The sequence below is a fragment of the Cynoglossus semilaevis genome, chromosome 1 (genome assembly GCF_000523025.1).
Source record: "Cynoglossus semilaevis isolate Cse_v1.0 chromosome 1, Cse_v1.0, whole genome shotgun sequence".
NCBI lineage: Eukaryota > Metazoa > Chordata > Actinopteri > Pleuronectiformes > Cynoglossidae > Cynoglossus > Cynoglossus semilaevis.
In genome coordinates, this window is record NC_024307.1 from 2228935 (window position 1) to 2251998 (window position 23064).

Genomic DNA, 23064 nt, shown 5'->3' on the forward strand with positions numbered 1-23064 from the left:
GGGGGTCGGGGAGGAGGGAGGGAGGGGCCATGAGCGTTCCAGTCTTGGCACATAAATTCAAGAGTAAATCGTGTTCTCGGTTATTTTGACGTTGGCAACGCTTTCCTTTCATTGCACGTTCTTCCATCTTTACAATTTTCCCTTTTCAACCACTAGGTGTTTCCAAGAGTGGAACTTTAAACTGGAAATCAAACAGAGGCGGCAGCAGCTGGACTGTGGCGTTCAACAGCAGCACGTGTGTCTGTGTCTGTGTCTGTGGTGCAGTCGGAGAACTCAGTTTAAACTGAACTGGAGATGTTGGTTCACTGAGGTTTCACTGGACACAAGAAGAAACTGGGACTTTCTAGTCGACATGTGACGCCCCTTCTTAAACTGTATGTGTGTTGTTTTTTGTTTTTTTTTTGTCTTTTGTTTTTAACTACAACAAACACAGTCACACAATACGACATCCTTCTGACCTGGCAAGAGGAGAACACAAACCGAAAACCTCAAGAACAAAACAAACAAAAACAAAAAAAAAACCAACATTCTCAGCTGAGGACATGCCGAGCAGTTTGGAGGGCGGCAGGGGAGGGGGGTGAGGGGGCTGGGGTGAAACCAAAGGGACAAGAGTATGGAGAGATGGAGGGGAGGAAAAGAAGGGGGAGGTGGAGGGGGGGGGTGGCGTAGCCTTCACTTTTTCAGTGGCTGGGAAACAGAGGCGTTGGGGTCGAGGCCGGAGGGGTTGGTGTCCATGAACTTGGAAGAGTAGTGGGGGGCCACGGGGGTCATGCTGCTGGTGTCGGTTGTGTAGGAGATGCTGGGCATGACGGCCATCACTTCGGCGATCTTCTGCTTCAGGTCTTTGATCTCCTGGTCCTTCTGCAGGATTTGACCTTTGTGAAAAAAAAAAAATTTAAAAAAAATTACAAAAGTGTTTAACCCTTTAAACACATGTAATTGTTGGTGCGTGCCGGCACTGTGTCATAATCCAAGCAGCGTGTGTGGAAACATATACAGCGTGACATTTTGGCCTGACCTTGTGCGATCTCCAGCTGTCTCTTGGCGTCTCCCAGTGCAGAGAACAGATCCAGTTTGATCCTGGTCTCTGCGCTCAGGCTGTTCTCCAGGTGCTGGGTCTTGTCCTGCATGGCTGACAGCGCTGACATCAGCACCTCTGTGTCTTTTTCGTTCTCCTTATATTTGTGAAGCTCCTGAAACAAAGAAAAAAGAAAAAAAAATCCCAATCCACAGTCTTGACATAAACCAGGTCTGATACTGATATTGACTAAACAGCTCCACTGGCAGATGATGGACCCTGACCCTTGATACAGATCTATTAACTCCAATTCTATGTTTGAGAGAAATCAAGTGTTATGGCTGTCTGGACCGTCTTGGGAGGTTTGGATTTAATTAAAACCAATGCCTAAAAAAAATGACTGAGAACCTCCGTGAACACTGCCAACCAATGAGGGACTACCAACTTCATACACGTGTTTTTAGATAGTAGGGGTGTAAGAAAATACAGATACACTGAAATACTGTGATATCTCTTTTCATGATACTGTACTGATGTATCAACAATAAACAGTCAAGTATATGCATTTAAACCCCCGACAATTAGCTGACTGTACAGGGACTGCATATATTTGCAAGCATTTGAGAAAAAGAAAAGAAAAAGCCAGCTCTGTTTGTGCTCCTGACCTGGACTTTGAGCTCCAGCTCTCTGATCTGCTCTTCTTTCATCTTGATGTCCATGGTCAGTTTCTTACACTCTGTTTCTAACTCGGTGATTCTCCGTCGCAGCGTTTCTGTGCACTCCCCTCTGGAGAAAGGAGGACGGTCATGAGTGAACATCAAACATCGTGCAGTAACAACATGAACGAACGGTGGAACCGTATGACGTCTCACGGGCCTCCACCTTGATGCTGCTGCTAGAGCCACTGCTCTGGCTGCTGCCGTGGCCTCCTCCAACTTTTTCCGCTTCTTCTCCTCTGCCAGCTGTTTCTCCACGGTGGCTCGAGCTTCCTGCTCCGCTTTGAGCCTCTTCTCCAGTTGACCCACGGCCTGTTTGTCCTTCTGCTTGGCCTGCACGGCGCTGTGGAGCCTGAGGGTGGATGGGGCACAACAAAGGCACCAACATGAAGGCAGAACCAGGCTGAGTGTGTGTGTGTGTGTGTGAACTTTATCACCACCAGAACCACTCACTTGTTCTGTAGCAGCTCGTTCTCCTGGCGCAGCTGACCCAGCTCGGTGCGTATGGAGCGCTCGGCGCTGCCTAAAGAACCCAGCTGACTGCGCAGGTCCTGCTCCACCTGCCGACTGGCCTGTAGGTCAGCCTTCAACTTTTTAACGTCCTGCTCCAACCTGTCAAAAAAAAACCAAACATTTGTATCACTTAAGGACAGCGTGTGACTGGTTCTTTTATTATGAACTTCTTTGATCCCAAACTGCGGGAAATTCTTGTGTAAACAGCAGATTTACTGCAACAGGCGACTAAAACTTCACGAACAGACGACACAGACGTCATTGTTAAAACAGACCCACAGACTGGTCTTCAGAACACTTCATGTCTGATGTCACCACACGTCAGAGAACTGTGTCATTAAAAAACAAATGTTGGCCCCATGTTTCTCTGTAACCTGTGTAAATAACTTTAATATAAAACACTATTTTATACATTACATCACTTCATCAGTTCTGGTTCTTCAGACAGAAAAATGTCAACTTACATTATATTATATATAGTATATGGTATACCACCAAGATCTCTGGAACCAGAACCCACCAGGACTGGGCTTCTTACCTAACAAGTGCTTCAGGCTTGCTCAGCTGGTTGTTTGGGATGCAGTTGTCCGTGGGGTCCCGGCTGGAGCCTCCTGACGTCCCCTTTCCCACCGAGACCTTGTGCTTCTTCTCGTTCTTCCCCGAGGAGGAGGACGGCGCGGAGGATGGCACGCTGCCGTTGGTGGCGCTGTGGCCGCGGGGCGAGGAGTTAAGTGTGGCTGCATTACTGCTCGCATTTTTGTAGTTTTTTGAGGAGGAGGAGGAAGAGGAAGAGGAGCAGGAGGAATTGTTGTCCTCTTTGAGCAACAGGTTCTCTGTACTGCCAAGCTCTGTGGTCAGTCTCTTGTTGTTCATGTGGTTCTCCATGTATTCCATTTCCTGGAGTTTAGAGTCCACTGACGACGGTAAGATGCTGTTGCTGTTGTGCTGCTTTTTACCCTCCCCCCCGCCCTTCCCATCCCTCCCCTTTTCTCTATATTCTAGTTCAGGCAGTGGCGCCGATATCTTTTTATTGGCTGGGGCGCCATTCTGTGACACTGGAGGCGTGTCTACTTCAGATATTCCTTTAGCTGCTGCTGCTGCTGCTGTGGATGAAGATGAGAAGAAATTAGAGTGGAAAAAAACAAACAGCCGGTAGACAGTCGGGGTCAAAGGTCTCCAGAGGATCAGCTGTTAAACTGATACACGTTTGTCAACATTAATCAGACAAAATGTCAAACAATGTGCATTCACTCATCACTCCTCTAATACAGGTGTCCCCAACCCCTGGTTCGGGGACCAGTGCAGGTCCATAGGTCATTTGGTACCGGTCATATCCCTTTACTGTTTGCATTCAAAGATAATCTGTTAATGTTTCAAACAACAGGTCAAAGGTCATTCAGACTCAGGTCCAAACGCTGCTCTAATACACAGTTTGTTATTTTCACACAGTGCTGGAAACAGTTCTAGTTCCACTGAATCCCATCACAATTAATCAACACCTCTCTGATTAATCAGATTTGAAGTTGTAAAAGTGTGTCAGTCCTGATATTAACGTGTTCCAGTGAAGTCACAGACTTCACATGTGTGAAAACACAACCAGAAGGGCAGATCACTCTGGGGCAATTGTTAAACACATCTTTAGAGCAGACTGTAAGTTGGAGCGATGCTGAACTCCTGATGAATTCTATCAATTTCAAACCTCAGAATTTGTTGTTATTTATATAAAGACTGGACGTTTATAATCTCTGACGTTCAGGTGTTGGAACAGAACGTGGGAAGAACTTGTTCCACAGCCACCAACAGTGTTCCTGTAAAGAAAGGAACTTCTTCCACTTCCTGTTTTTTCTCTTCATCTTGTTCTGTTCTTGTTTCATATATTGACAGTTAACTTAAAAGAAAAAAAAAAATCACATTGTATGGTGAGTCATATTGTGTTGTGTTGTGAGTCGACTGATCGTTACATCCCTAAGTAATGCAAGTAATAAAAGTATGTTCGGGTCGCCCTCCTGACAGGCAAACACTGCTGTACACAGCATCTCATCTGTCATCAGATTGGTAGAAATCTGTCAAAAACAAACGTCAAACTCCAGCCGTACCTTCTTCTGCTTCTCGCTCTTGTCTCTGAAGCATCTGTTGCTCTGGGGGGAGAGCCTGCTGCAGGAGCTGCATGTAAAACTCGTTCTCCTTCTGCACCTCCTTCTGCTTGCGGAGGCGCATCTTATAGCTGACGTAGCTCTTGAAGCCAAAGCCCAGCGTCACCACTGGGTAGCCGATGCTACGGACGAGACAAAACGACAACAACTTGAAGTCTAAACATCGCCTGTTTCAAATAAAACTCACTGATTTATAGCCTTTTACTTTTGAGGACGTTGCCAACTAATAAGACCTTTGGAGCTGGGCCTCTCTCTGCCAAGCTGCCTCTACTTGACGACTCGTCTCTTTGTACTTTATATGATGCTGTCCTTGACTGAAAGACTTTTGAATTTCATTTGTTTGTAAATACACTTGGCCTCTAGGTCTTTTCCTAAACGTTATCACAGCACAGCAAAGGTTCAAACCGACTTGTTGATAAGAATTCTTGTGTTGTTGTAGATCTACAGTCATCGCAGCATTTCTCATCCTCAGATTGACATAACAAAGGTCACATGAAGGTCAATCTTTGATAGGAAAATATTAAATCATTTCTAGTTGTCAATATATTTTTTACTTAAGTAATAACAGCTCATCATGATATGAATTATCGTATTTTCCGGACTATAAGTCACTCCAAAGTATATAAGTCGCACCTGCGCCCTCTAGTGTCTGCCAGTGTGAAAATAACAAACTTTTATATTTACAAACAAATTATATTTTTTAATATTTAAGTCACACCTGAGTATAAGTCGTGATGCCAGCAAAAAGTGTGACTTATAGTCCGGAAAATAAGTTATTTTAATTTTTTCTCTGTTATAAGGTTGTTGGGATTTTTATTCCATTTTTATATCAAACTTTGACTGTTCTCTGAGGCCAATGGAAACAGAGGTGGGTTTTAAAAAAAACCTAAACCTTTTATGTTCCATACAGCTGGCTGCCGTGTGTGACAGTTAAAGCCACTGTGTGAAGCTGAGACAATGCCATCTTAACGCCCATCATTCCTCAGCACCATGGTGACACACGCACACAACTGACACCAAACCCAGACATGCCCTGTCAAAACACCAGCGTGACTCACCAGTGTGCTGCGAACGGACGACACAGGTCCACGTGGAAGTTCTTCAGGTCTTTGAATCTGATGGCTGCCTCTATGTACACGAACAGTATCCATAAAGACACCGTAGGCAGACAGACACCTCTCTCTGACAAGACAAAAAGGACAAAGATTTCAGAACTAGTAATCAGACCTGCGATGAGGGAGGAGCACTTGGTGTCCTAAATATGACGACGTACTCAACGCACGATATAATATGATTCAACAAATTATTTATTTCGCAATATGATTTTATAACTATTTTAAGTATATTTTAACTATTTTTTAAACAAAATGAGCAACAGACAAATTCTGACCAAATGCAACAAATTTGTAACAGATGTAATAACAGAAGAGAAAAAAAGTCACATAGCCTGACCAAATGCAACGATCCTTTATTTGTAACAGAAGAGAAAAAAAGTCACATAGCCTACATAGGGACCTGACATCTGGGGTTAGTAGTGGGTCACAACCAACGTTTTAGGCACATACCGCCACCTACTGTACTAGAGTGTGTACTAGTGTACTAGTGTCACAGTAAACAAACAGCTAAACCATTAAAACAGTGATAAAACACCCAGATTTGGTCCACTGTCTCCATGGTTTTGACACACTCGGACGCCTACACAAATGGGCTGTGACATCATATGCTTTTGAATGTGCGGTGAGTCAAATTTAAGCGCTTGGAAAGCAAGTCGCTGATCATTTTGTGTTTCTCCCTCCCCCCGCTTGGTGCTAGAATTTCAATCTGACACCTGGCCTTTGGTCACCGCCGGGGGATACCACTAAATCAGAGTGACAACCAATCTGCAGAGCGCAGCTCACTTACACACACCACGGAAAATTCTATGAAGCAACTCACCATTTGCAAATGTGATAACACAATGTACGTGGACATTACACAACACTGTGTACACCTGCTCTTCCCAGAATATTAGAGAGAACCGCTACACACATACTTAAATAATTTAGATTGTTTAACTATACAATAAGACTAGGTTAAGCCTCTGAGGACAAAGGTCGTGCATATTAAATGACTTTTACTGTAGATGACATTTAAATAAAAACCTTTGGTCACCTTTAAACATAGAACTGCTAAAAAGCAAGACAACAAACATATATTTTTAAATACTTTAAAAGGAACTTTAACTGCTTACCTGTGTGCCAAACATACTGCACCCACACATAAGTACTGGCAGCAAAAAATAGCCATTGCACTGGGATGAAGAGGAGGCAAATGATGTCCGAGGTAAACGCCACACACACGAAGAATACTGAGAAGGCCTGTTGACGGGAGAGGTGGTCGACATTAACAAGAAACATGAGGCAGAGGAAGAAGTGTTTGTTTATACTGTCAACATTCTGCTTACATCAGCAAATGATGGATCTGGCAAATAAAGAAGGGATGTCTGATATTAATTTTTGCTAATATCAGATATGCCAATTTGTCCAAACACTTAATTTCCGATACCAATCTATTCAACCGTTTCCCCACAAAACTAAGGTAAACGTCTCAGGAAGTAAAACTGATAACAATTCTTAGAGATATTACAATTATGCTAATGTTGGTCAGACCGATACCCATTGGAAGTAAAACGGATAAAAATTCTTAGAGATATTATAATTATGCTAATGTTGGTCAGACCGATAATATCGGACATACCTAAAATAAAGTATTGAATGTGTCCAAAAACGATATAGAAAGGATTTCCTCTATAAGCACTGAAGTGTTGTCAGAGAAAAAAACAAGTACAAACAAAACAACAAACACACAAAAATGTTGGACAAAGAAAACAACAAACACACAAAAATGTTGGAGAGATTTTTTTTTTAAATATTTGGATTAAAGTCAAACTAATATCCTACAAATCACAGATGATATACAGGTTAGTAAGAAAATGGTCAAAAAAATTCAGTTTAATTTCTATTTGAAATACTATGTTCTTTTCTGCTGCACAACTTCCCGCCATCAAGTTTTATAACTACAATTTTTGTAATAATTTACAGCAGCTTTTGTACAGCATTTGGAAGCAGCGCATACATACACATTTGACAAAATTGTTCCCAAGCAGGACATTTTATAATGCAATAAACCATGGCTACTCACCAGCCCCTGATATCTGAAGGAGTCGTACACACTCCTGATGAAGAGCCAGAATGGCCAGAGGTACTCGAACCTGAACTCCAGTACAAAGTCTGCCAAAAGCACCAACGCCCACACCACAAGGAACTTCAAGTACAGGAAAGTACTGAAAAATGTGAGAGGAAATAATAACATGATCATGAGTCAATTAAGACCATGATCCATAACATATCAAGTCAATTCACTTCAGTTGTGCTTGTGTGGACTAATGTAAGATGCCACAGGTCAACAGAGTTTTTCCATTAAATCACATGCTGGTGAGGACAAGAACATCAACTCCTCACTGTACAGTTGTTTATGTTAGTCTTGCTCCTCATGAATCATGGAAGCTGCAAATACAGTATATCTTGCTATCGCATTTACATTTTTCAGATTTTTTTGTCGTCCTCAGTAAAAGTGTGATTTCCACTTACATTATACGGAGGGACAATTAAAGTAGGATAATATGAATAACTCTGTGTGTTTATTTCCTATTTGAACTTGTACTTAAGATCATAATTTACGTGTGTCGACATGGTAATGAGATCGTGTCACACCCATGACTATTCCATGTTGTACACATATGCCATGAGTTTACAGGTGATAATAATAATAATAATCACGGTCACGATTGAGATCTAGAAAAAAAAAAACACTTGGAGTGTTCTCCAAGATTTTAAATTTTAAAAAAAAGTTGTGTAACGGGCGAAATTTGATCATCTATTGATGCCACGTACGCATAAAACAGGCCAGTAACGTATATTTAAATACCGCTACACAAAAATTAAGTTAAAGTCAAAAAGAGTGTTCACTTTCTAGCACATCTGTCAAGTGTTCCTGGGGAAACTTTTACGCAGCGTTAAAGGTTATTCAATTAGAATTTAATAACGGTCAGAGGTTGACACGGAGAGAGTGTCGGTTTGTTTTCTTATATATGTAAACATTGGTGGACAGAAGGTGTAGCGGAGGTGTCCGTTGTGAAGTTAGCATTGCCGCTAACACTAGTTACATTAGCCATCAAGGAAGTGGCTTATTTTGACATTAAACTGAAATATGGTATCTGGGGTGGTTTAACGACAGAAGGGAATGGGTTGACTTAAGTATTCTGACCCCCCGTGTGAATAACGATAAACGTTAACGCTGCCATTGAAGAGATTCGGTGACAGTCTAAAACAGGCTGTTGTTGCGGCCTAGCGCTACAGTTAGCTCTGCAGCTAACGAGTCCTTCTATTTCTGCCATCGCTACGTTATCGCTGGCTGTTAGAAATGCTAATGATATGTCTAGATGTGTCCGCTTGATAAAAAAAAACACACGAGTGGAAATGTTAAAAAGACTTGAATGTGTGCAGCTGTCAAGTCACGCAGCGGCTCTCCGCTGTTAGTGGGCTGAAGAAGACTTCACATCAGGCTCCGTCTAAGTTACCTGCCGTATATACCCTCGGTGATTCGGTTCCGTTTCAACGGCCGTCGGAGTTTGCTGCAGTCCGCATTGCGCCGCTTCATCCTCCTCCCCTTGGCTTTGGCCTCCGAATAACCGCTGTAATCTTATCCAGTTTTCTAGTGTGTTCTGACAAAAAAATAATAAATGAACTACCTGTTTTATTTGTCGCTGTTATTATTTCCCCCGCTGGAAACAAAGAAATAAATAAAGGACTCTATTCGGGAACCTCCTCTTTTGCTGTTGGCGCACGCTCAATAAGAGCCAAACGCGCCGTGTCGTGCGCTTGTCCGGTTGTCAGACGGCTGCTATATCCAATTAATCTGTCCGCCGAGGCCTCTTCCTCTGACGGATACGGGGATGAGCCACTTACGTTGCAGAGAAGCCGTTCGTTCGGTTCTTTTCCGCCCAAAGACGAGAGGACAGAGCGAGGAGAGGAGGGGCCACTGTGTGACCAGCGTCTCTGCATTTGACCAATCAGAGGTTTGTGGACAAATCGGGCAGCACAGTTTGCCCAATCAGCTGTAACCGAAGGCGGGTTTTGTCACGGAATATTCTATTCTGGGTATAGCAAGTGCAGTTGTACAGTAATCGTAAGGAGATACACATATTATTTAAAACGCAGAAAACTTCGGCTACTGTTTGGGGTTTACAAATAACAATTTAACCCTGTAACATTAATGCAGAACGATGTGTATTGTGTAGTATCATTTACATGCTAGGACTATAACGTGGGGTTTGTAGTCCATACTTGCAGTAGGTTGAATTATGCATATTTACATTAGCCATTATTATTCATCCTGAAAACTAGAAATGCAAAAAAAAAAAAAGGTTCAGCACAATATCAATAATATATATTTATAAAAATACAAAACAAAACACAATTACAATTGCAATATACCGTACTTAAAAAGCACTTTTTTTTTTACACAACCACATTTTAAACAGAATTGGCCAGTGTTAGCCAGGAGCATTAAATAAAAGCTAACGCACCTTCCTTAAAGATCATCAAGAAAACAGACCCTGTATGTTCTGTGTTCTTTGTTCTTTGTTTTGCCAAAATATAAAGTACATAATAACCCATTTTATGGCCTCTTAATATTGGGTGCTTTAAAATGTCTAGCCTGAGCAGGTTTTTTTAAAGTGCTTTAGAAACTCTTTGCAAGGTAAAATAATGTATTTTGACACATCGTTTCACTGCTCAGGCCGTGACAGCATCTGAACCGAAATACTAAACCTGGAGCTTCGCCCAGTTTTCAAACATCAAAAACACAGCACTTGCGTCAGTCAGTTAGTGGAGGAGAGTACAGCGAACATCTCCAATGGCTCCTCGGTACGCACCAAGTCTGCGCTCCCGCCTGGCACCTCTGCTGCTCTGTCTGCAGACCAGCTTCATTGTCCTTTTTTGCTTTTTCACTGAAATCCAGAAAAACAGCAACATACGTGGAGAGACCTTCAGCAGCATCTACCCAGGTGAGGTTTGGGTGCAGAGGCAGGTAAGGGTGGGTAGCAGAAAACGTACCAAGCAGATGTTTCATATATGTTATGGTTTTTTAAAATGATTATTTTAATGAAATTTCTACACAGAAATGGTTTTTTAAAATTATTATTTTAATGAAATTTCTACACAGAAAGTTGATTTTTAAATGGTAAACATTGAGAATCGTCGTTGGTGAGGAGGACAGGGAGGGACCGTTACTGCTGGATGTTGATAAGCTTGCTGCTGAGTGGGGGATAAACATGGGGGTTATCTCCTCTCAACTGACCAACCTGCAGCCAACATTTGTATTTGTACGTTTGTTGAGCAAATGCGGGCTTGAAAAAAGTACCTGTTGGAAAGTGGCAGAAAATTCTACATTCCTTCATCAAAATGTGATGTTTCGATTTGATTTAAAATGTGTTGACAAACGTTGAAAATGTTATGGTAAAAATATGTCAAAATTGTTCAAAACGTCAGGGAGATTTGCCATTACAACACCTGTCTTAGAACTTTTTGACTCAAGACACGACAGCAGGTAATTTTTTTACACACCCTCATTTTAAATAAAATAAAAACATTTGTTAAACACATACGTTGATGACAACGCTATTTACATTCACAGCTGATTTTCTCCATTTGGACCGATTTTAAATGTCAAGTCAAAGACACGAAGTGGCAGATTTTACAGCTTGGTTCTTCTCTTCTCTTCCAGGATTCCAGGATGTGAACGTGATGTTGTTCCTAGGGTTTGGTTTCTTCTTCACTTTCCCCGTGCGATATGGTTTCAGCGCCACTGCATTCACCCTCCTTGTGGCAGTTGTGGCCACGCAATGGGGGATTATCCTGAATGGCCTTGAGCCCCACAGAGGAAAAATCAAGATCAGTTTGAAAAGGTTTCTCCTTTCACTTTAAAATGTTTTTCAGGAATATTCTTTGTTGGTTCAGTTTTGGAAGTTGAAAATGCGTCTTTTTCAGCCTGGTCGAAGCTGAACTGTGCACAGCCTCCGCCATGATTTCAATCGCAGCTGTGCAGGGAAAGACCAACCCTGTTCAGCTGGTCCTCATCTCCCTGCTGGAGGTGTCCGGGTTCATCCTAAATAAATGGGTTCTACAGAGTCTGCTGAAGGTAAACGGCCTTTTTTACCTTCTGACCTTTGACCTCAAAGAATTAAAGTCGTTCTAGTTTAGATTGTGCTCGTCATTTACTGATGCTAACTGCCAACTGAAGGTCTCGCTGCTGAACAGCATCATGCTTCTGCACATCTTTGGGTCTTTCTTTGGACTTTTGCTGACTTGGGTGTTTTACCGGAAAGGTTGCGAACTACAGTTTGAGAAGGAGAAATATGACCAGAAATCGGGATTGTTCTCCATGCTAGGTTGGTCATTTCTTCTGAAGGTTGACAAGTGTGTGTAAAAAATAAATTCTGACTACAGCTGTTGTCTGTTGTTCCAGGAACATTGTTCCTCTGGATGTACTTGCCAACGTTTAACTCAGTCCTAGTGGATGATCGTATTCCTGGGAGGAAGCTGAAGGCTGTGTGCAGTACCTACCTCGCCCTGGCTGTCAGTGCTGTAACAGCAGCCTCCATGTCCTCTCTCTGCCATCCCAGAGGAAAAGTCAACATGGTATGATCTGAGACGTGATACTTCCTCCCCAACCCTTTTTTGTACCACGGACCAGTTAAAACTCTGACAGCGTCGTCGTAACATCGCGCTTGACTTTTAATTCAGAAAGCTTGGTCTCCAAGTGGCGCAGCAGTTTTGATTAGAGAGCCGCTCGCCGCGTATTATACAGCGCAGGCTCGGTGCACAGGAACAACCTGTCGTAACAAATCCATATGTCTGTTAAATGCTGATTGACGTAGGCTCTTTTTCTGTTTCCTCATTGGCTCTTTTACCGTGCGCTAAGAAACATTCCAAAGACGTTTGTTTTCTGTTCATTTTGCTAGCTTGAGGGATTCAAATTAGCGGTAACTTATTATGTGTTACCGGCCGCAGCAGACCGTTTAAAAAGGTAGCGGATGTAGACAAGACAGTGTGAGTCATTCTGTGCGGCCCAGTACAATGGACCCATGGACTGGTGCTGGTCCGCGGCCTGGGGGTTGGGCACCACTTATTTAACACAGCCGGTCTAAAGGTCAAACTCTTCTGTTGGAGCCAAATGTACCCAGATTTGACGTTCTTCTTCATTCATGTTAGACCCAAATGCAGCAGTGCATCCTTGCTGGTGGTGTCGCTGTTGGTGTCTCGGTGTCAGGGGTTCAGCATCCGTGGGAAGCCATGACAATAGGATTCACTGCTGCAGTCATAGCAACAATTGGACACCAGTACCTGCAGGTTCTAACTGCCTCACAGACATATCACACCACAGGTTGATAATGTATCGACAAGACCTGCTAATAATCTGTTATTTTCAGACACAAATGCTCCATGGGTTTCAGTGTCATGACACCTGTGCTACGCTCAGCTCGTTCGGACTCCCTGGTCTCCTGGGGTGGGTAGCACACCTCCTGCTGGAGATTCGAGACTGTGACGACCAAACAACGTAAGAGAGCAACAGCTCAACCTTAGACTGTGTGGTGCACAGCTGACAGTTAGACGACATGAGTGACAACCCTTTTACTTCATCTCCAGGGCCATTCGCTTCGCGGTATTCCATATTTGCTCCCTCCTCATCACAATCGCACTCAGTCTGTCCACGGGACTCATAACAGGTAACTTCTATTAGCAATTGTTTTTAGAGGCTTCTTCCAAACTGAAGAAGCCTCTTGGATGAGCGATGAAACGTCTTGAAGAAACCTACTCAGTCGATCTAACCATTTTTGGGTAATATGACCTGGATGACTGAGAACCTACACAGACGACTAGGGATGTCCGATATTAACTTTCTGCCGATATTCAATAAGTCAATATTGTCTAAACACTTAATTTCTGATTCCGATATCCACCCATCCCCAAAACTGCGATACATGTCGAAAGAACCCCACAACAATTTCAGTAAATTTTATGAAACCCAGGAAATCACGTTTTTATTATTGGAGGAAAACTTGAAAACGATTTATACAGATATTACATAATTACGCTAATATCGGGCCAATATTATCGGACGTTCCTAGTGAGAACCCATTTTGTTCCATATCCAGTAACAAATCCAGTACATTAGAATGAAAAAACTTTTTTTTTAAAGTAACAATAAAAACAATGACAAATATTTTATTAACAACTGTTGTTAACGCTAACGTGTCTCTGCTTTGACAGGGCTTTTACTCAAGTTGGAAGTTTGTCGTCGGCCGCCAGACAATAAATGTTTTGATGACCAGGTCTATTGGGAGGTATGTCATGTTCAACTTTATCGATGTTTTGTACAATTTCTAGAGACTCAGCTCAAAATCTTCTTCTACTTCACAGTTTCCTCATCTCGCGGAAAGAAAGTAAGAACGTGAAACTCGGTGAGAAACAAATCTGGATTCCTGGACTAGCTCAACTTCTTCCATGGCAGTTCAAACCTTCGTTATTTTTCACTATTTAAACTACACTAAAATTACAATAGTTCAATAATAATCTTGAGCACTGGTTCCCAAAGTGGGGGGCAATCAATAAAAGGGGACACAGCAGAATTACAGTACAAAGAAAGAAGCATGAACTATTTACCGTTTGGTTTGTTTGTTTGTTTTAATGTTGCCAAGATTACCAGAAAAAGACCTCATGGTTTGGGTGGAAGAAGAAGCAGATGAACTGTTGCGGTAAAATTCAACAACAAGACACAAAACGTCTACTGGTTTCAGGCCAACCAAAGACAAAACGACTGAGAAGCATGAACCTGACGGACGTCGTGTCTGCAGAGCTGACAACAGCGTATGACAGAAATACAAACAACCTTATACAATTACATTCAGTATATGTACGTATTCATGTGTGTTTACAGTGTCGCAAGTCAAGAGTTTCATCAAAATAATTTACAAACTTCCCACTTTATCAGTTGAAATTAAAGGTTGTTATTTATATATTTTAAAAAAAACAACACTTTAGGGAAATGAATCTCCAAAAAAATAAAAATATAAACAAAACATGTTCAAACTAACATGGCTACATATCCAGACTTACAGGGAATCTGTTATACTTTGTGCTTAGCTATGATTTAGCTATTATATAGCAAAGAGTTTAAATTAAAGTTATCTCTCACATATTATATCATGTGTTTAGTGGACGTCCACTAAAAGCGTCGTCTCACACAGGACAGAAAGCAGAAAGTGTAGAAGAGTGGACATAAAAACACACCGTCCATTACTGCCACAGGTCCTCTGTACGTCCAAACTTGAAGACCAAACCCCTGCATTAAAAGGATACGGGATTTTGTAGAAGGTGAAGGACATAATAATAATAATAATAATAATGACAGAATCACCCAAAGAAAATGAACGCATTTTGGAAGAAAACGGCAATACCAGGGTAAACAATAGGCTTCTCTGCAAAAAAAAAAAAAAAAAAAACACAAAACAAAGGCATCACTTGTTGCTCTGTGGTCTTCTGTCATGGTCTGGACCAGGGGTCTCAAACTCAAATGACCCGAGTGGACCCCCAGCCAAGAGTTTGACACAGGTCTCAAACTCAAATGACCTGCTGTCACCATCATTTCATTTGGCGGGCTGTGAGTGGACCCCCAGCCAAGAGTTTGACACCCCTGGTCTTGACTAACTTCACTGTGTACTGTCGAGAATCAGGGGGCAACGGTACAATGTATTGCGATATACTGCAATACTATAGACAACGATATATTAAAAAAAATCAATACCTGATGACTGAGGAGATTGATATGGTATACTGAATTGAAATATTGCGATATTTCAGAGTATCGATATTTTGATATCGAACGTTCGTGACTGCCAGCAGGAGAACTCAGCTAAAATGTGTCAGTTGCTGAACGGTACTTACGAGGCACCACGAACCCCCCGAACAGAATCCACATGGAGGCAATAAGAGAACCAAACGCCAGCATGAAGCCGATAAACAGCCAGACCCGTGCGCCTGTGGACAGAGATAAGAGACGTTGGATGGTTGGTGATCAACATGTAGCTACATGTAACAACAGAAGGGACTAAGAGCAAATCTGTGGAAAAAAAAAGAAGAAAAAAAACCATGAAGTCACGAGTTCTGCTTTGATTCTTTCATTTCTTACTCACCCGTCTGACCCATGCAGCCTTCACTGTAGCTGTCTCCTCTGACTTGGCCATTTGACACGGCATTAATCCTAAAGTGAAAGTGAATTATTGTCACTGATGCACACCACACCACCGCACACAATGAAATCAGTCTTCTATGTTATCGGCTCGATATTCGCATAATTATGTAATAATCAGTAAAAATCGTTATAGTTTTTTCCTCTGATAATCAAAACCTGATAAAGCAATGCCTGGGTTTCAACAAATGATGTGTGACCAAAAAAATAGTTTGGGGGGGAAAAACGGCTGTATGTGAAAGTGAAAGTCGCTAGATGGCAGCATCGCTGCTCGTTTTATTAATCTATTTTAATATTCAGGGGATTGTATGAAAAAGATGAGCGGCTGGGGGTCAGCTTTGTGTGGGGACGGTGCGGTGCTCAGTGGCACCTGGAGGCTGGTGTATTCAACCCTGCAACCTTCTGGACACCAGTCTGCCTCCTAAAGCACCAGGCCACCACTGCCCCAAAAAACAAAAATGGCCTCCATGTCAGGGAATTGAACCCCGGTCTCCTACATGGCTGGACATGATACTCACCACTATATCAACAAGGAGTGTTACTTCAAATAAGAAAAGCTCACAAACATGTAAATGAAAAGTACTTGACGCCATGTGACAGGTTATTACCATACAGTTACACCCAGAGGTATTTACTCCCCTGTTGATTTGAAGGTTTTTATAATGTACACAGCAGCTCTTTACCCAGAAACACTGACAGAAAACAGAAAGCCGACTCTGATGCTACAGTATGATGACGCTAACATGTGACGCAGGCATGGAGCTGCAGTCATGTGATGACATCAAGAGCACAGATCCACACGTCATGGTCATGTGACACCATCACCAAGGACAACATCCAACTTTAAAGTTCTATTTGACCAACTTTTTTTTTTTCCTTACATGAGGAAAGCCAACGTAGCGATGACTCCACAGGTGTGATAGGCATGATGAAACGTCCCCTGATCAGGATACTTCACCGCTGCATCAATGATGATCCACCAGCCAGTGAAGAACTGCAAAAAAAAAAATAAAAAAATTGAGGTTTATTTTTGACACAAGGCATTGTGGGTTTAAAACGGAGAGGTTTGTTGTTGTAGTTCCACGTCTCTCTGCTCATGAGTTTAATGAAATATTACTTTCATTTTTGGTTCAGGATGGAACAGACAAAAAGCTTCACACACACCAGACCTGATCATTCTCTTATGTCACATGACGACACACCAGGGTGATTTACTGAAGACAAACAAAGTGAATATTAAAAACTAGTTCCGTGTCACTCCACTCTGTCCGTAGTCTATGTCACAGCCTGCTGGCAGAGCAAGGGGAATAAATGTTATTATAAATGGTAACAGAAAGAGGAATCAGTACCAGCACTCCTGCGGCGATTGACGCGATGGTGTTCCTCCTCTCCCCCCAGTCCACATTACACTCACAGTCTCCACACCGGATTCCGTCCAGAAACCCCGACATGGCTCTGTGAGAGGGGGATGCAGAGTGAAAATGTGTCGACAGTAATAACATACAAAACAAACAAACAAACAAACAAAAAAACACGGGTTGCTAATACATTGCACCAGATGACAAAAAAGCAGCTAAAGCGACCGATGAGCTAGCAGGAAAAGAATGCCTGGGCGACTTTATTGCGCAGTAACTGTACGGTAAAAAAAAAAAAAAAAAAAGATGCTCAACTTCACGAGTCTCGCATCAGTTATTTCCTATCTTAACATTTCAACAGCACAAACCGACGTGTGTTTTGAAAACAGTGCTGTCGACAAGACCGAGGAGACACACGACATGTTTGGACAGCGATTAAAACCACGACCGTGTCGACTCTTTTGTTCGTTTTCTTTGGCACTAGCAAACATTTCCTTTAAGGATTCTCTTTTGCTATCCAAAAAAAATCGCAGGAAATGAAACAACAGCTCAAAGAAAAGCTGCCGTAACAATTCTAAATAGACGACTGAGTGGTGTTATTGCGCGTTAATGTCATTTTCCGTCAGTTTCTTACCCTTTTATTTGCTTTTTTGATGTAGACCCCCGGATAAACCCGACTTTGCTTCCGACAAAGCTCAGCGACAGACATGCGCATTTCATCCACACCCAGTTGACTTTGTTGCGTTCAGGTGCTACGGGAATTAACAGGCACCGAAATTAAACCTACGTTAACTGTGTACAACAATGACGTCCTGATATCGATTAAAATAAAATAAAATAAAATAAAAATACGGAGATATAAAATGTATTTGATGCTAAAAGAAAATATTACTTTTGTTACGTGCAGTTGGAAATACTGGAAATACTTACCAGTACTCATTTCCTTTGATGTGCGATCTGTTATACCACAGTACCAAACATACCCACCAAAGGCAGTATGGCAGAGTATCAAAGTTTAAATGAAGTGAAAAGTAGCATGATTAGATTTCTTGACACCATAGTTGTTCAACAACACGAAATAAACGTAAGACATAAACGTACATATTTATGTAATATCACAATTTTATGTATTTTATACACTTTAAAAAACGCCTATGTAGAGGGGAAAATAGCATAATTTTTGTCACCATGCAACAAACAACACCCAATTTGATCACGAGGTGACTAGCTATTGATTGATCACAATGTACCCTATGAAGGGTGATGTGACGCCTAAAGAGATAAAAGGGTAAAAAGTACTGTTAATTCAATTTATTCATTAAAAAAAGGAGTCACCCCTCCAACCTCCGAATTGAAACAGCATTGAGCACCTGGTAATATTTATTTATGTATCTGTACAAACCACTGTATGAGTTGCTGGCACCAGCATTCTGCATACAATTATTAAAATAGATTAATAAAATGAGCTACAATGCTGTCATCTAGTGACTCTGAGTTCAGAAAAGACACGTTACAGTAAAAGTTGACATTCGACAATGTAAACCATATTATTACTACGGACTTACTATTTAGTAAACATTGAATGTGTCTTCTGTTTTTCTAATTCTTCTCAGATTCACAAAACATCGCGAGATTCTACAAGTGACGTCTCAGGAGGAGCACGTGACTGGAATTTTCCACAGGCTGCAATAAAGACAGTCACCTCCCCCAAGCTCGATCTACTCTGAGTGACGACGACGGTGGTTTCGGAGGTTCTTTTCGCCGCTCTTTGTTGGTCGTATCGTAAACCCAAATTTCAATACCCCGAGTTCTAGAAGTAAGGTATACTTCTGAGAAGAGATTCAGTTCTCCTTTCAAGAAAACAGCTTTTCAACTACTGAATAGCCGCCCCTGGTAAGTACAGCCGCGTACGTTTGCGTAACATACGGTCGACGTAGTTAACTTGCTACGTCGCTGTTATTACTCCTTCTCGGGGTTCGTTACATCAGTTATGCTCTTTTAGTTTATTATTATTATTAGCGTTTACGATGAAATTACCCAAATATGTGTATAAGTAAAAAAAATTTACCAGTGGCAACACACGGTCATTTTAGCTAGCCCGCTATCTTTAGCTTCCGCCATCATGGAACTTTCCAGATCAGACCAGTCTTGTCAGCCATTCTGGTTACGCAACATGACTGTTTTTCTCTCGGGGGGAGGGGGCAGCATTGAGGCAGCAACAGCCGTACTTTTTACATTTAAATTCGAACATTTTTAAACGTTTTTATATATTTTTTATAAATATTGTCACGAAATTGCAGTTGAATAAAACTATTGTGCGAGACAAGTATTTAAACAATTCGATCTGCATTGTCATTAAAACTGTTTTAGCTGCACATGTTATCGCTAGAAAGTTGTTACGAAAGTCCTCTCTCTCTCCATATATATAAATAAAAATTTAGACAACCAAATTAAAACCTTTTAGTTTATTTAAAACCTTAAGATTTCTTTTAGTTGAGGTATGTACAGGTATTGAGTTTCTGTTCAGTTAGTTAATAGATATTTAAATGTGAATTGTGTTTAACATTCTTTTTTTTTTCACATTTCAGCTGTGCAGCAAGCAAAGCAATGGCCAAAGACGAAGTATCACCCTCAGAGATCACACGTGTTCGCCAGAGTGATGGTATCACTGTTATCTTTGACCAGAACAGCCCTACCTCATCTCCCTCCCGTTCTCGCAGCAGATCTCGTGGAAGTGGCTCTGTGGGGTCGGATCATAACAGATCACGTGTCAGTCACAGAGGCCGCTACAGGTCTTCATCATCTTCAGAATCTTCTTCGTCCAGGTCGACCTCTCATTCCAGGTCCCGCTCCCGCCCCAGATGCCACAGGCCTTCATCCAGATGCCGCTGCGACAAACACTACAAATATGGCCGAAGGCGCCGTGACAGCACCGCACCTTGTCGGTACAGGGGTCAGTCTCGCTCACACAGTGACTCACCATCGCCGGACAGATACTCACAACGCAAGTGCAAAAGTTTCAGTTCCAGAGCTGCAAACAATGTGAGCAGACGCAGAAGTCCATCAAGTCTAAATGTCAAGATTTCTCCCTCCGCGTCAAGGTCCTCAACAACTTACAGGAGTCGTTCCAGGAGCAGATCCCCGCAGTCTTCTCTCACTTTGAGTGGTATGTGGATCCAGACAAATAGAGCAAGTTCCTATGACTGTAATTAATTTCTTGAGTGCATAAATCTGACTGTTTTGAATTATTTATTCTCCAGATAAGAGGGAGCTCCTCAAAGCTGCAAAGACCAATGCCATGAAGATCCTGGGAGTAGAGAACCTAAGAATTCCAGAGAGCGTAAAACCAATCCTGGCGGAGCAGCTGAAGTCGGGCCGTTTGTCACCAGAACCAGGTGTAATTTTCAGGAAAGGACCGAAAAAGGTTGTGTCAGAGGTGGGTGTCTGAGAGTTAATATGTCACTCATACCGAGGACATCGTCAGTAAATATAGGAGCTTAAACTAGATTCATATTCTGAACCAGTGTGGTTTTTCTTTTATAATGTATACAAATATTTATTAACCTATTCTCTGACTCTGCTAATTGATGTAGTTTTCTGTACTTTGGCAGATATACTGGCACATAAAAGAAGGACAAACAAATGACAACCCAAGTTGTAGCACACTAAGCAGGATGTGATGAATGCAGGTCCTTGTTGACATGATCTGTGCTCTGTTGATTTTCCTGTCTTGTGTTAACCTTTGGATCCCTGAGGGAACACACATACTCTCTGTATTTATTCCTGTCTTCATAGATTACATGACAATGGTCTGCTTCACTCACCGGCACCTGGGATAAAAAGGCTGTCATGTGACTTGGGTGAAGACAATAGGTGTTTGCCTGAAAGGTTATTGATGACCCTTGTAATGTTGGAACATGAGCTAAAGGTCTTTCCATAAAACTCAGTCATATCCACACCATGCTTAGAAAACCTGACTGCTAATGACTCACATAGATGCCTGACTGTTCTACACCACACACACACACACTGTTTTAGCACACACTACAACACATGTCTGAAGTCAGCAGTGATTTGACATTATAACTGTATGTATGCTTTCAGTTGAAATGGGTCATTGTTATTTAGCAGAACCGTCCACTCACTGATGAAGCGCAGACACGTGGACAGCATTATAGTGACTATTCCTGTGAAGAGAGCTTAAAAAAGGCCAAGAACTCCTCAAACTCAAGCCAAAGATAAGTGGGTTCACGAGGCGTATGCTGAGGGGCTGGGGAACCTACGCTGCCACCACTCTGCCACTCAGAGAAGACATGTTTCTTACTTTTTTTTTTTTTTTAATTTATTTCGTTTCTTGAAGCGTTTCATTTAAAATTTTAGTCGTTGACAACGGGGGGTGGGGAGGGTGGGATGTTTGTGTGCATGGAGGCTATCGTTTGTTGGAGCTAAACCTAACTATAGAAACCTTTTAATTGGTAGTGAAGTTGATAGTTGGTCTAAAAGAACTGTGCTTTCTGTCAAACCTGACTTGTGTCTAACTTGGTCCGTCTTGTCTTTCTGTAACAGAGCCATGACATGGAGCATGACGACGTTTCCAACCCAAGGATTTCACCTGTAAGGAGAACCATCACTTTCAGTATTAATGTAAGTTATTCTCCTTAAACTCTTCTTAAAACATACACCTCACGTTGAAATTCACCTTGAATTGACTGAGGGTTGTTTTGTGTTTTTTAATCTTTTCTAGAATTCAGTTGCCAAACCCACAGTGTCAGCGCCATCCTGTGGTAAGGTAACGGCCAGAGTGGACAGCTACGACAGCAGGAAGCCTTACGGCAGCTGGCTTCCTGTTAAGTCCCGTCATTCCTTGAAAGTGCGCAAAGGCACAATTAGTATGTAGAAGTATACACTCGCTGTAAATACTGTATATATTTGTATATATTTTTCAGATGGTAAAGAATTGAGAGGAAGGCAGTGAGGAGTTCGGTTCAGGTGGGATCGTTTTTAGTTTTTTTTTTTTCCCCCTAATGATGCAGTTGAGTTGTACAGTTGCACTCACAACCGTTCTATCACTTCATGTTTGGATATATTTGAAAGAATTGGTGAAATATTACCAATGACCACTAAGAGTTGAATGGAAAGAGTTTGGACTTTTCTGCCTTTTGTATTTAAGATGTGTATATAATTGAAATAAACATGTCTTTGAAATAAACAATATGTTGTCTTTTTAACATATTTCCTGGTTTTATGAAAAAGAATCAATTAAATATTAATAAATCACAATACAATACACCTGTCCAACGGGGCTGTTACTGTGTTGACCATGTAGAAGGAAAACGACTGCAATTTTAATTCTAGCCACATGGTGTCAGTATTGGCGCATAGTGCACATTAAGGGTAATTCTTGAACACTTCATTGGGTATTGTTGATTCTGCATGCATATAGGTAGTCCTGTAGGGTTTGTAGGATAGCTACACGATTGGAAAACGTTTCTAACCTATAGTCCTGTAGGGTTTGTAGCAGAGCATTTTGTAACCTAGCTACACGATTGGAAAACGTTTCTAAATCCTGTTGTTTTTAAAGGTTTGTTAACCTCACAAGGGAGAAACACCAATTTTAGTGGCAATATTTATCTTGTAAAAATATATACAAACTACTCCAATATTAATTGTAGATGGTGTCAACAATTATTGGCTGTAATTAAGTGAAATATATTACCTTTGTTTTGTTAATACATAGGTCTTTTACAAAGTCCTGATTACGTGAGGTGGTTGAAGCTCCTTTAACACCTGACGTTGATCATAATCTACTGTGGATTGGCACAAATTAATCCATCCAATACATATCATGATATGTTGAGGTGTTTCTAATAGTGTAGCTGTAGTCCCAGTGTGATCCTGGTCTCAGACTCTGCCCCCCCCCCCCGGTCCGTCGTTGCCGTCCGCTCGTGTCACCCCCCCCC

The 23064-nt window shown here is 41.7% G+C and overlaps 4 protein-coding genes across 7 annotated transcripts; 2 read left to right on the forward strand and 2 right to left on the reverse strand.

The window, feature by feature from the left end:
* Positions 1-394: 394 nt before the first annotated feature.
* maco1b (macoilin 1b) lies at positions 395-9519 on the reverse strand. Of its 3 annotated transcripts, none has more exons than XM_025058928.1 (11): positions 9019-9518; positions 7581-7722; positions 6631-6757; positions 5459-5582; positions 4344-4522; positions 2786-3353; positions 2188-2346; positions 1901-2086; positions 1684-1804; positions 1019-1193; positions 395-875 (listed from the first exon to the last, which is right to left on the reverse strand). In XM_025058928.1, the coding sequence occupies exons 1-11, from the start codon at positions 9096-9098 to the stop codon at positions 673-675; spliced, it is 2064 nt and encodes a 687-aa protein (XP_024914696.1). In that variant the 5' UTR covers positions 9099-9518; the 3' UTR covers positions 395-672. The 3 variants fall into 3 exon arrangements, with proteins under 3 accessions (XP_024914696.1, XP_008312424.1, XP_008312343.1); XM_008314202.3 differs by having other exon boundaries at positions 673-875; positions 2786-3347; positions 9019-9519; XM_008314121.3 differs by having other exon boundaries at positions 673-875; positions 2786-3350.
* A 595-nt stretch (positions 9520-10114) lies between these two features.
* Positions 10115-14293, forward strand: rhd (Rh blood group, D antigen). Of its 2 annotated transcripts, XM_025058966.1 has the most exons (11): positions 10115-10506; positions 11226-11406; positions 11489-11639; positions 11742-11889; positions 11967-12139; positions 12713-12850; positions 12931-13058; positions 13148-13227; positions 13772-13845; positions 13922-13962; positions 14200-14293. In XM_025058966.1, the coding sequence occupies exons 1-10, from the start codon at positions 10356-10358 to the stop codon at positions 13946-13948; spliced, it is 1251 nt and encodes a 416-aa protein (XP_024914734.1). In that variant the 5' UTR covers positions 10115-10355; the 3' UTR covers positions 13949-13962; positions 14200-14293. The 2 variants fall into 2 exon arrangements, with proteins under 2 accessions (XP_024914734.1, XP_008312652.1); XM_008314430.3 differs by lacking the exon at positions 14200-14293 and having other exon boundaries at positions 10134-10506; positions 13922-14138.
* Positions 14167-17874, reverse strand: tmem50a (transmembrane protein 50A). Its single transcript, XM_008314310.3, has 7 exons — positions 17739-17874; positions 17099-17204; positions 16631-16743; positions 15694-15761; positions 15446-15538; positions 14919-14979; positions 14167-14843 (listed from the first exon to the last, which is right to left on the reverse strand). Exons 1-7 carry the CDS (start codon positions 17822-17824, stop codon positions 14798-14800), a joined length of 573 nt encoding a protein of 190 aa, XP_008312532.1. The 5' UTR covers positions 17825-17874; the 3' UTR covers positions 14167-14797.
* A 289-nt stretch (positions 17875-18163) lies between these two features.
* rsrp1 (arginine/serine-rich protein 1) lies at positions 18164-22309 on the forward strand. Its single transcript, XM_008314551.2, has 6 exons — positions 18164-18188; positions 18718-18997; positions 19693-20270; positions 20365-20540; positions 21671-21748; positions 21849-22309. Exons 3-6 carry the CDS (start codon positions 19712-19714, stop codon positions 21999-22001), a joined length of 966 nt encoding a protein of 321 aa, XP_008312773.1. The 5' UTR covers positions 18164-18188; positions 18718-18997; positions 19693-19711; the 3' UTR covers positions 22002-22309.
* Positions 22310-23064: the final 755 nt, after the last annotated feature.